The sequence below is a fragment of the Bombyx mandarina genome, chromosome 03, assembly GCF_030267445.1.
Source record: "Bombyx mandarina strain Sakado chromosome 03, ASM3026744v2".
NCBI lineage: Eukaryota > Metazoa > Arthropoda > Insecta > Lepidoptera > Bombycidae > Bombyx > Bombyx mandarina.
In genome coordinates, this window is record NC_143210.1 from 4,736,126 (window position 1) to 4,748,752 (window position 12,627).

A 12,627-nucleotide genomic window follows, 5' to 3' on the forward strand; every position below is an offset into this window, starting at 1 on the left:
TTCAATATTGTTCGATATTGACTGCGGGGAATTTCGATTCAGCTTCCTCTCTATACCACATTACAATATTCCTTCTACAGAAGAAATTTCTTAAGTGGGCTCTTTGAAAGATGAAAATATGGACATCGATGAATCGGAAATATATAATGGCCGAGCGTGCGTATGTTTTCATAGCAAAACAGGATTCAAAGTATTGTTTATTGTGTATGTTCAGTTTAGTCGTTCCAAGGTTTCAGTCTAAAGCCATGCGTTGTAGTTCGGATGGGGCAGTAATTATCTTTATCTATATACCTATACAAAAAATGTATTGCTGTTCGTTAGTCTCGCTAAAACTCGAGAACGGCTGGACCGATTTGGCTAATTTTGGTCTTGAATTATTTGTGGAAGTCCAGAGAAGGTTTAAAAGGTATATAAATATGAAAATGCTCGGAATTACAAAAATAACAATTTTGTTTTTCTTTTGATGTGTCCTCCGTCGGACGGATTCCTTTTGTTTGTTTTAAGTTTATTTTATACAAAACTTTAGGTCTTTTATTTATCGATTGAGGCACTACGAAGTCTGCCGGGTCAGCTAGTTAAATAATAAAATTGGGTCTTTGATCTCATGTATTGAGGTGGGCGGGTGCATTCACGTTGTGAATACGAGCCCGGTAACCACTTAAGACCCGTGTGCTTAGTGCGAGTTATTTAACGTTCTCGATAGCGTAAAAGTTAACACAAATTTGCAACCTAGCGGCAAACGTTCCGACTCCATACAAAGTGAGTTAACTTTTAGGCTATTTAGAACGTTAAAAAACTCGCACTAAGCACACCGGTGGGCCGTGGTATGTTCATGAAAAACTAGATAACAATAAATAGTGGACCCGGATACCGTTGGGTCATGACTGTCTCACGTTATTCGTAATTATGGGTCTTTGATGCCTGCGAGTCTTGTAAGTGCTTTTAAAATTACTTCCTGATGTGATATTATATTTTAAACTTAGTACTTAGGTTAGAAACGAATAGATTTTTTTTTCGTATGTTTTTCCAAACGCCATATTTCCATACTATCTATATATTTTGAATGTAGACACGTAATCTAAGATCATAGAACATGAAACTGTTACGAACACTAAGTAGCTAAATGTGAAGCAATATTTAAACATCTTACAAAAGACTGCAATGAATAACGTTTGTATGGTAATTGCAGTTAGTTTTTATTATCTGTATATTTTTTGATGTTTTGGATTTTTTTAATTACTTAAGATACTTTTATTAAATGATTCAATAGCTCAGTTTGGTAATGCTCTTAATCTAAAGAGGCAAGCGATTCATTTGAGAGTGCCATCCGCGGAGAGTGCTCGCGGTCTTTCAAATGCTCGATCAATTCAATCAAAGATACTAATGTTAGGAATGTGTGGAAACGGACTAATTTTAATATGTTTTTGCTATTAACTTCTTTTGGGCCGATTTTTTTTTTAAATACAAAAAACATAAATTAGATTTTTTTTAAGTAGGCTTTCTTTGTTTTACAAAAATAACAACACAAAAATAGTAGTATATAGAATTGGGATCCTGACACATAAAATAAAATAATTTTTTGTATTATACTTTTATTCTTCTTTTCCAAAATCTTCTTTATTTTAATAGTAAAAAAATAAAGGACACCTTTTTTACGCCTTGTTCATTTATCTGTCTTCGCCGTCCTTTTTTCTCTGTCATTCTGTTTGTCATTCTGTTTTCCTTTTCTTACCGTTTTCTCTCACTCACATCTTAACGTTCCGTATCACATTAAATAGTGATGTAAGAACGGAAAGTTCGTAAAGTCATATGTTCCGTTCTTACCATCCTACATGTATGTGTCGGCGTTAACGATATTTATGTTATATAGCACGTGCAATAGGAGTGACTCACACAAGCCAGGCGCGCCGGCCGTGTCGTTCCACTCGTAAACAACAGCTGCAACAGAAGTGACTCATAAGCCAGCTGCGCCGGCTAGTATAAAAAGGCGGAACGTGCCTTGAAATGAACATTCGTTGGACTGCGCTTGCCTGGTGCACTTACTATATCCTTGTTACGTTGTGTGATTCAGTGACCGTTGTACGTACTGGTTAAAGTTGGACAAGTGTTAAAGTGAATTGTTAAGATAACATATTGTTGATTAAATCAGGAACCAAAAAGTGACATCGTTTTACTTGGTGTTCAACAAGATAATGTCTACCCTCAAGCTTACATCAGAAGTGAGATCAGGACTCTACTCTCACTGGCGTGACGTGTTTGAACATGTTCGAAGTACAGCAAAAAAAACATGATGCAGATCAGAATACTAGTAGTGGTACGCCACAAGAGCGTGAATGCAGCATACGTAAGTCGTGTAATAACGTCTCTGTTACCTCGATGGAAGATCTGAGCCACTAAGAAACCGTCACATCTTACGTTCTGGCTCATGTTGCCCAGTTTGACTGTCGACGTCATCACATGGCGTTTACTAACGGAAATACAACACGTAACAAGCTATTGCAAGAAATTAAGGCAAGTGCAAATCTCAAGTGAAATTTCGATCGCAATAATGGATCTGTCATGACGAGTGGGTAGTTCCGACACGAATCGTTTTTAAGCCAATGACTACTGCTAGAGTTACATGGCACTAGTACAGTAAACCAGGACATGAGACTGTGAATTGTCGCTGAAATTTTAGAATCTACTCGATTCAATACCAATAACACTACACGTTCGATGACTTCGGGCTCCAGCAAGCAAACAAACAAAAAAGCAAGCAAGTTTCCGTGGGGAAGAAAAATTGACACATCTGAAGTCGTCGTGACCTGTAAGATAAGACGTCCGGTGCGTTCGTGTCTGGCGATGCGGCGGTGTTCGGGTTCCGCTGGCGGATGCAGGTTTTTCCGGTGAAGTGCGTGCTTGTGCGTGCTTGACAAGTGTTCGCGGTTGGCTTCCTCAGTGTGGGAGTAACATCGTGTAGCCGGAGGTGAGACTTCCGCGGTCGCGGCCCACCCAGTCCGCGAGAACCGGGCAGATCGCCTCGACGGTACGGAGGCCGGCTGACGGGTCCGCCAAACGACGAGACCACGCCTCCAGCACGGACTGCCGATATTGGAGCCCCCGCGCTCCGGCTGCACTTGCGCTAGGGCGCGCCGCCTCGTAGGAGACTGTGAGGTATCATTGAATAACTGCGATCGCGCGCTGCCGGCGTCGCAGCGCGGCGACGTTCTCGTGGGTAAGGACGTGGCACCAGACAGGTGCTCCGTATAGTGCCATCGACCGCACGGGTACCATCACCCTGCCTATTTCTGCCGTGAAGCAGTGGTGTATTTCGGTTTGAAGGGTGGGGCAGCGGTTGTAACTATACTGAGACCTTAGAACTTCTATCTCAAAGTGTGTGGTGCGTTTACGCTGTGGATGTCTATGGGTTCCAGTAACCACTTAACACAAGGTGGGCTGTGAGCTCGTCCACACATTAATACGAAGAGCATAATCAAACGAAATTAGATACGAAGTTTAAAGGTCCGTTTAAAGTAGTTGAAGTATTGGATGGTGTCGATTTAATTTTGACTCTCACACATTCGCTTAAGGCTCGAGCTACTACTTGCCTCACAAAAATACAGCCTGCAAAACCTGAACAACCTCCTCATCCGTGGGCGCCCGGTTCTCGCCTGCAAGTCGGCTGTTACGTGTGCGGTGATGCGAGCCATGTAGCTTCTGGGTGTTCCATGCGCTACAAGGAGAAAAACGACACTGCTCCAGGTGCTGTGGCAGGTCCAACCAGAGACGTCAACGTGTGTTCCAGAGCTTCAGTGTGTTACAGATAAGTGGTTTTGGCTTCCCCTTTATGTTCCATTCAGGGTCAGAATGTAGTCTAATAAAACAAAGTCATAGTAATTTATTCAATGGTAAGCGGTTTCATGAACAAGTCACTCTTGAAAGTAACTTAGACCAATCATGATGGCAAGAGCACTTAGGGGATATTCAACTCGCCCTTAATAGTGCACGTTGTCGAGTAACAGGGTTTACTCCAATAGAATAGACGTTTGCCGTTCAGGGTAGTTCACTTGAAATATCTAAAGTTTCAACAGAGTGATAATCCCTCTAGATTAGATCTTGATTTAGCACGGTCGAAGACCGGCGAAAACATAAAAAAAGGGCACAAACAGAAGCTTGGTTTAGTCGAGGCAAAGCTAAAGTCAAACTCTTTTCCGCTGGGGATTTTGTTTTCGTAAGTTGACCGAAAATGTAAAGGTCCCTTCAACATTACTGCAGTTTTGGAAAACGGTAGGTATAAATTGAGACATGTAAATAGTTCTAATAGAGTGTACAAATTTCCCCATGAAAACTTATGTGAAATACCTCGAGGCCCGTCAGGCCTACTAGAAATTTCCGAAAATTATAGTGACGATGACGTGACGGCGTACACAGATGGGTTAATTAATCTTGTTCATGAAACTGATCTTAATGACGACGACTCTATCACTGACAATAGAAGCGACATTTTTGTCCGCAAATAGCGATACAGCAAACATAGTCTGTGGGTAGTGATACAATGTCTGTAAGCTCAGGCACCTCAGGTGCAGGTGTTGGAAATGTAGAAAACGATGGTCGGTCTCGCACTATTTCTGAAGAAATTCCGTATAAATGTTCTGGTTTAAGAAATGTTTTAACAAACGCTACCGTACACGCAGATTAAAAAAAAAAAAAAAGAAAAGAAAAAAGAGAATTGTATGTGGCTAGAGAGATGTTAATCCGGACTAGCAAAAAAAAAAGAGAAAAAAAAAAAAGAAAGTGTGAAGTCATTGAAGGGTCTGTCCGGTCCAATGGCTTGGCTATAGGGATTTTCATCCAGATTAGCCACAACAATTAGCTACAGGGATTGCGATTCGGTCTAGCATTATCCGGTCCAGTTCGAAAAACTGAAGGGATAACAATTCCGGTCTAAGTTAAAAGGGACATACTTACATACCTGAAGAGTTTTAAATGAACTGGCCCAGGTATGTAAGCAGTCTGAAGGTTATTTATAGCCAGTATAGGATTTTCTGAAGAATTATGCGAACCGAACCGTACTAGATTGTTAATAACATAGACCACGTTTTAAGTTGCATCCGTTAATGTCAGGATGAACGAACACGTTTTTCACAGACATACCATAAGAATGCGCGCACGAGGACGAGCGCACGTCAGTATGGCCGTGTCGGCGTTAACGATATTTATGTTATATAGCACGTGCAATAGGAGTGACTCACACAAGCCAGGCGCGCCGGCCGTGTCGTTCCACTCGTAAACAACAGCTGCAACAGAAGTGACTCATAAGCCAGCTGCGCCGGCTAGTATAAAAAGGCGGAACGTGCCTTGAAATGAACATTCGTTGGACTGCGCTTGCCTGGTGCACTTACTATATCCTTGTTACGTTGTGTGATTCAGTGACCGTTGTACGTACTGGTTAAAGTTGGACAAGTGTTAAAGTGAATTGTTAAGATAACATATTGTTGATTAAATCAGGAACCAAAAAGTGACATCGTTTTACTTGGTGTTCAACAAGATAATGTCTACCCTCAAGCTTACATATGTATGTGGCCATTTAGCGTAGAGTAAATAAAATATATAAATAATTACAAGAAAAAAATGAAGAGGATTATGAAGAAAAAGAGGATTAATAAATTTAGTAACGCATTTGTCGATCGATGGTTGACATGTGCGCGTTTATTCTTGAAGCCGCAAGTTCCGGAAGGTTCCGGACTGGACACCTACTACTAACTGAGCTTTCGCTTTTCTATTATTATTATGAATCGTTAGCTTTTTTTATCGGCTAGCTTTTATTCTAGCCTTTGTCAAAATGAAAAAAAGAAGTTATAATTCTTACTTCACTGACGGTAAGGGCGTCCTGTGAGATTGTACGGGTAGGTGCCAATGACTTACTTATTTCTGATGCGTTACAGTTTTTAGAACGGAGTAGCTTTCGTGCTTGAGTAAAAATGAGGGTTACAACTCATGTTTGAAGGTGGTGATGGCGTTTACGTCATTGACGTCCAGGAGCACCGTTGACCACTTAACACCAGGTGGGCCGTGAGTTCGTTCGTTTGTCTAAACAATAAAAAAAATTGGTCCAGCATGACCTTAATCAAGAAGTTTCATTAATACGCTTTTATTATTAGTTTCAGCCATATGTATGTTTGTATGTATTTGTACGGAATCTTTGAACATGAATTTGACCCCCTTCAAAACGTCGGATTAACTCGAAATTTGGTACCTATATTTATCAAGGACCGATGACAATTCAATATTAAAAAAAATGAGAAAAATCGTGGCGTGAAAATTGAAATTCAACTAAAAAATGAAAAACAAATAATAGTTTAAAAAAAATAACAAAATCCGCTTTTATACAAAATCAAACTAAACAATAGAAAATAAATTAAAAAAAAATTGAATTAAAAATATGTGTAAGAAAAAATGATTTTATTGTAAAAAAGCGTGGGTCGCTTTTCAGGATATTATCAAAATAACTCTTCTACTCATATCAAAATATTTATAAGCACTTTATACCATGCATGTAGACGGTGTTTTTGTAAGCTTGCGATATGTAAAATAATCTTGACGAAAACAAGGAAGGAAATTCTTCAATACCAGTTACTTTCGTCATATACTTTATTCGGGTTTTTCCTTTAAGCAAAGAATGCTCGCTGAGCGTTCTATTTACTCACTTAAAACAGCTTGTTTTAACGTGCCCTGTTTTTAATGATGATAATGGTATAGTTTGTCCGTTTACGCTACACGGTGTATGGTGATTTATATTTTATGTCTCAATAATGTGTTTTTTTTTTAAATAGCACGATCCTGTGATTTATCATTTCACAGTGCTATGCTGGCTTAAATCGCGATTCCGATCCGATGCACAATCAGCGAAGCGCTGCCCTTGCTAGTTCTTTCTAGTTTCGAGGCTGCTTTCAAAAAAACTATGCTGCATTATACTGCCAAATAAGAACATAGGAAACATAATTTCAATCCCTTATGCTAAAATCTAGCTAGCCTCAATCTAGCATTTGACATTTATTTAAATGTCACTACGTGCATATGGCCTTCTATAGCACGAGATCTACTACAGAACGAGGACAACTATAACGCGAGACCTACTATAACATGAGACCTTCTACAACACGAAGTCCACTATAACACGAGAACTCCTACAACCCGAGACCCACTATAATACGAGGCCTTCTGTAACATGAGGCCAACTACAGCGCGAGGCTTACTAAAACACGAGACCTACTATAACACGAGGCCTACTTTGGCTTTGACTTTGGAAGCACTGTATTTACAGCACATTTTACAGCACTATTTTTGCTAACACATTTCATGGAATTCATGATAATTCATTTCAATCATTCAATTAATTTAAAACATTTCACTTCACAGTAAATGTTTTGACTGAGACTGAGCAAAAAATACTTCTTTCCATACTAACGAGCATCTCATGTAGTCTATTTGTGGGATTGTCCCGATAACCACCGGTCGTATAGCCCAGAACGGTTTTTTTTTTCTTTCTCTTCTCTAGCATTTAAAACATTTTCTTAGAAATCCAAGTTTTCATTTTTCCTGTTAGACACACTAAAAGAAACGTTTTCGTAATGATTTTTTTTATTACTTAAATGGGTGGACGAGCTCACAGCCAACAGAGCTGGTGTTGAGTGGTTACTGGAGCCCATAGACATCTTTAACGTAAATGCGCCACCCACCTTGAGATATAAGTTCTAAGGTCTCAAGTACAGTTACAACGGCTGCCGCAGCCTTCAAACCGAAACGAATTCACGTCAGAAATAGGCAGGGTGGTGGTACCTACCCGTGCGGACTCACAAGAGGTCCTACCACCAGTAATATTATATAATACTACCAGTAATAATATTACCACCAATAATTTTCTCATTAATCTGAAATTAAAATCAATTGTGTTTATTAAAAAACTATTTTCCGTTGGCTCAAGATAAGTCTGCCTATAGTGAATAGTGAAAAATAAAAAGTGAATTGCTAAAACTTTTGAAAAAAGCAACGACAAAGCAACGAACATTTTATGAATGACTAGCGACCCGCCCTCGCTTCGCTTCGGAAACATTAAAACACACATGAAACCAAAAAAATAAATAAAAAAATAATAAAAAAAAGTAGCCTATGTTCATCAGGGACAATATCGGCTTCTAATGGAAAAATAATTTTTCAAATCGGTCCAGTAGTTTCGGAGCCTATTCGAAACAAACAAACAAACAAATCTTTCCTCTTTATAATATTAGTATAGAAAACAACTCTTTTATATTTTTGTTCCATCCCCAAATCCTAATTGCTTGGAGCGATTTTTTTGCGAGTGAAACTCGAATACTCTGCAGTTCATTAATTAATAACGCCCATTAGTATTTTCGTTTCAAAATTAATTGGATTTTACTAATTGAATTGTTTTTACTGTTTGGTTTTCTGATTAATCATTATTTTTTGCTATTACCCACCGATAGCTACTGTATTATAAAGTTATATCAAAGACTAACCGTACTCGCCCGCTTCGCTGGGCATTTAAAATTAACATTACTATTGTTTGTCATTATTATTAGGGAGTCCAACACTCATATAAATATTAGCTTATCCATTAAGTACATGTCTTTTCTACATGGATACCAAGTATCAAGTCAATCGGATGCATGGTTCAGTAGTTATAACGGAACATCCATAAAAACTACTCTTAGTTTTTAAATTAGTATAGATGATAATTTAGGTTATGAGAGTTTACAATACGACGAACATATAAGTATTCAAATGAATCAGTTTTTTTTTAAACGAGCATACGGCTCGCCTGATGGTGAGTGATTACCATAGCTCTTGGACGTCAACAATGCCAGGGGCAGAGCCCAAGCCAATCGTTTTCCATCACCCCAGCCACTACTCACCTTAAAACATAAGGACGAATTCCTAATTATACCCTATGCTCCAACTTCTCTATCATATATGGTAGTAGCTATCACTTTATAGTGATGGTGATACTACACACTATTCCTTCTTAACGCAATAATGGGTTGCATGGTAGACACTACGTGCAGCCTTAACTTGTCTATCGATCTAATGCAATTAAAAAATACAAATTTTTTTATAAGTAACAGTTTAGATATACCAGTAAGTAGTATTGCCAGACTCGAGTCGAAGGATCTAGTAACATCTAGAACGCTCGAGAAGTGCAACGCCATCTATTGTCAGATAGCAGAAACACGCATCGAAAATACTCGACTTGCGAGGAATGATCGCGACAATTCTAGGGATGTGGTATCGGCTACAAAAGCGTTGACGAAATGGTTACGCAGTCAGTCAGTAATCGGAACTAATCGAAGCGGAACAGCGAACGGATCACCTGACACGAAGCGGAAGAAGCGAATTGAGAATTTTAAATTGTTCTGTGTGACAGTTTTAAGTTGTACTTTGGTGGAACATTTATTTGTTACGAACCCTAGCGCGTAACACTATCAGCAATTTATAAGACAAGCATTCAGCAGAAGTCTACAATGAAGCAATCAATCATTCTGGTATTGGGCTTGAAGATTGGAAAAGATGCTATACAATACCAGGTGTCGCAAGCTGAGCTGTCTCAAAGCAGCACGCACGTAATGATCGTACACGTATTTGCGCAAAAAAAAAAAATTATCCTTGTTTTTTTACTATTTTGTCGAATGAGCATCAGAATTCACCGAAGCGCCTTATTAAAGGTCAATGCAATAATTTTTTGCGCGTTAGTCGAGTTAAACTAGTTTAGTGCGAGTATATGACAAGTACCTTATTGTTTCTGAGTCACAGATAAATGTTGGGCTTTACCAGTTCTAGTTAAGTACGGAATAAATATTTTTTAATTGCTCTATGTCGACCAACGGGCTCACGGGCGTACTTTGTGTTATGTTGTTATCGGAGATCGCAGTGTGACTTCGGCCGACTATTGAGATGTGAGGTCGAATTTCATCATGTCACGGGTGTCCTGTCCTTCGGACCAGTGTGCTTGGTGCAAGTTTTTTAATATAATAAAAGCATAAAAGTTAGCCCAATTTTGTATGCAGTTGGAACAGCGCCCCTAGCGGCAAACGTAGGCAAACGATCCCATTCCATACAAATATGAGCTAACTTTTACGCTATCGAGAACGTTCAAAAACTCGCACTAAGCACACAGATCTATAACTTTCTTGAGACAGAGAGAAGGAGGATAGTGGTGCCTCCCTCCCATTATGCCGTAAAATCGATACTTACCAATACCAAATATAACGTGTTTCAGTTTAATTACTCGGTGTTTTTTTCTAGGTCGGAGAGATCGCTCATGAACACGCGTTAGGTTTTTAGAAAGAAAGAAAAAAGTATTTTTTTTCCGTTGGAACGTTACATCGTAGATGTCTATGGACTCCAGTAACCACATAACACCAGGTGAGCTGTGAGCTCGTCCACCCATCTAAGTAATAATAAAAAAAGAAAGCACGATATCAAACCTTATGAGAAATTTTGATTACGACTAGCAAACCGAAGAAAATACTAGACATACATTCTGTATCATTCGTGATAATGTATGAAAGTGACCCATTGCTTGCGACGAAGGGCTCGACGATTAAATTAACCCATAGACACAGCGCACTGAGTTTCTCGCCGGATCTTCTCAGTGGATCGCGTTTCCGATCCGGTGGTAGATTCTGCGAATTCTCGCTAGGGCCAGTGTTAGCACAACCCCCGATTTGAGCCCCGTGAGCTCACCTACTAGCTCAGTGAATCTAGAATAACCCCTCGAAGTTACTAGAATAGGTAGGGAAAAAAAAAATTAATTGGCATTTAGGTATCTTCCGCCCCGTTAGCTGAATTTTTCTTGAGATTTTTTTTAATGTAATTTGAGAATAACGGGATTCGTGAAAGATATTTGCTATTAGTTGTCCGTATTTAAATAACAATTAAAAACATACCAAAATGATGGGGTTGTAAAATGGTTGTTTATTGTTTTTTTTTTTTTTTTTAATGTGAATTTAATTCACTGTGCGCCTTTTCCGCTTTAGTAATTCCATTATTGCCATGATCTCAATAATCACTAACCTAACCCTTCACACCGGAAAGGCCGTCTGCTTCGCAGTAAAAATAGCTGAAACAGAGAGAGCTCAGTTTCCAGTTTCCATATTAACATTATGTTACGTTTTTTTTATTGCTTAGATGGGTGGACGAGCTCACAGCCCACCTGGTGTTAAGTGGTCACTGGAGCCACCCACCTTGAGATGTAAGTTCTAAGGTCTCAGTATAGTTACAACGGCTGCCCCACCCTTCAAACCGAAAGGCATTGCTGCTTCACGGCAGAAATAGGCAGGGTGGTGGTACCTACCCGTGCGGACTCACCAGAGGTCCTACCACCAGTAAAAATACTTACTGGTGTAATGTACATACTTAACGCATGCTTAAAGCGTAATGATAATACGTAACAAAAATACGAAATAAAAAAGAAGAAAACATAATACCTATGCAATTCCAAACTAAATATAAAGTAAGAAACAATTAAACACAATAGTTTCACCCACTTAATTTTAGTCTAATCGTATGCTTTTTCAGTACCACTTCATGTAATCTTTACTACACCATAAAACATAACTCAGGGTACTTCGAAGTCGTTAATGCAAGAATTCCGTGCCAATAAATAGTTCGTCCATTTTATGCTCCGCTTTAACATAGTGACCTAACCTTGCTGATTCTCGGCCTAATTACAGCTGTAGGAATTGGCACTATTGTTAGCATAATAAGGAATGCTTGTTCGTAAAATGTCGCACGAATGTATAAGCCACGAGTTCTCAAATCTTTAATATTGCACTCCATTAACAGTTGAAGGTAGAATAGTTTAAGGTAATCGCAATGCAATTTTTACTGCTATTTTAAAGCTAATGTTACTTTAAAAATATGTTACCAAAAATACGTTGTTTAACATGCATTTCTTGTTTTAGTTAGAACTACATGATGACCGAGCTTTCCTCTTCTTTTTTTGATAACGCCATCTTGTTGTGTCTTTAAAGCGGTTAGTTGCCCTCAATTAAAAAAAAAAAGTATTTTTATTCGTCGATAGATGTCGGGAAGAGTCGATTATTGAAATCACGAATAAAACAACATTTTCTGAAAATAAATCGTAGCTAGATCGATTTATCGCCCCCGAAATCCCCTGTATACTAAATTTTATTAAAATCGTTGGAGCCGTTTCCGAGATTCAGATTACATATATATTAATATACAAGAGTTGCTCGTTTAAAGGTATAAGATAATAAACTCATAAAACCACGAAACCATAATCCTATCAGCTACATACATATTTAAATATTTCATCATCTAAAATTGTTCACAAATTCATTTATCATTCCATTTTCGGAGCGTCGCAAAACCATTAAAATGAATCTAATCACGAATCGAATAGTTATAACCACGAATCATCGAATCTACGAGTGATCGTTAACCTGTGTTTTTTTTTATCGACAGATTACAACGTCGAGCGCTATCCAACATTAGTGTGGTTCCACGGAGGCGATTTCGCCAGGGGCAGTCCAAACAACATCAACCCGTTCCAATTGGTTTTGAATCAAAAGGTAACGCTAATGTCAATTGAGAACCACACCGCGCGTT

General features: G+C 38.8%; 1 protein-coding gene and 1 long non-coding RNA gene across 2 annotated transcripts in view; both read left to right on the top strand.

Annotated features, from left to right (window-relative positions):
* The window catches only part of LOC114251330 (carboxylesterase 1C), a 43,330-nt gene that overhangs the window by 12,206 nt on the left and 18,497 nt on the right, over positions 1-12,627 (top strand). The window contains exon 2 of the mRNA XM_089739392.1: positions 12,484-12,590. Within this exon, the coding sequence (XP_089595518.1) occupies positions 12,484-12,590 (107 nt within the window). The remainder of the gene's footprint in view (positions 1-12,483; positions 12,591-12,627) is intronic.
* On the top strand, positions 1,839-5,498 carry LOC149503266 (uncharacterized). Its single transcript, XR_016325620.1, has 3 exons — positions 1,839-2,344; positions 2,437-3,153; positions 3,742-5,498. It is a non-coding gene; the product is annotated as an uncharacterized LOC149503266 (long non-coding RNA).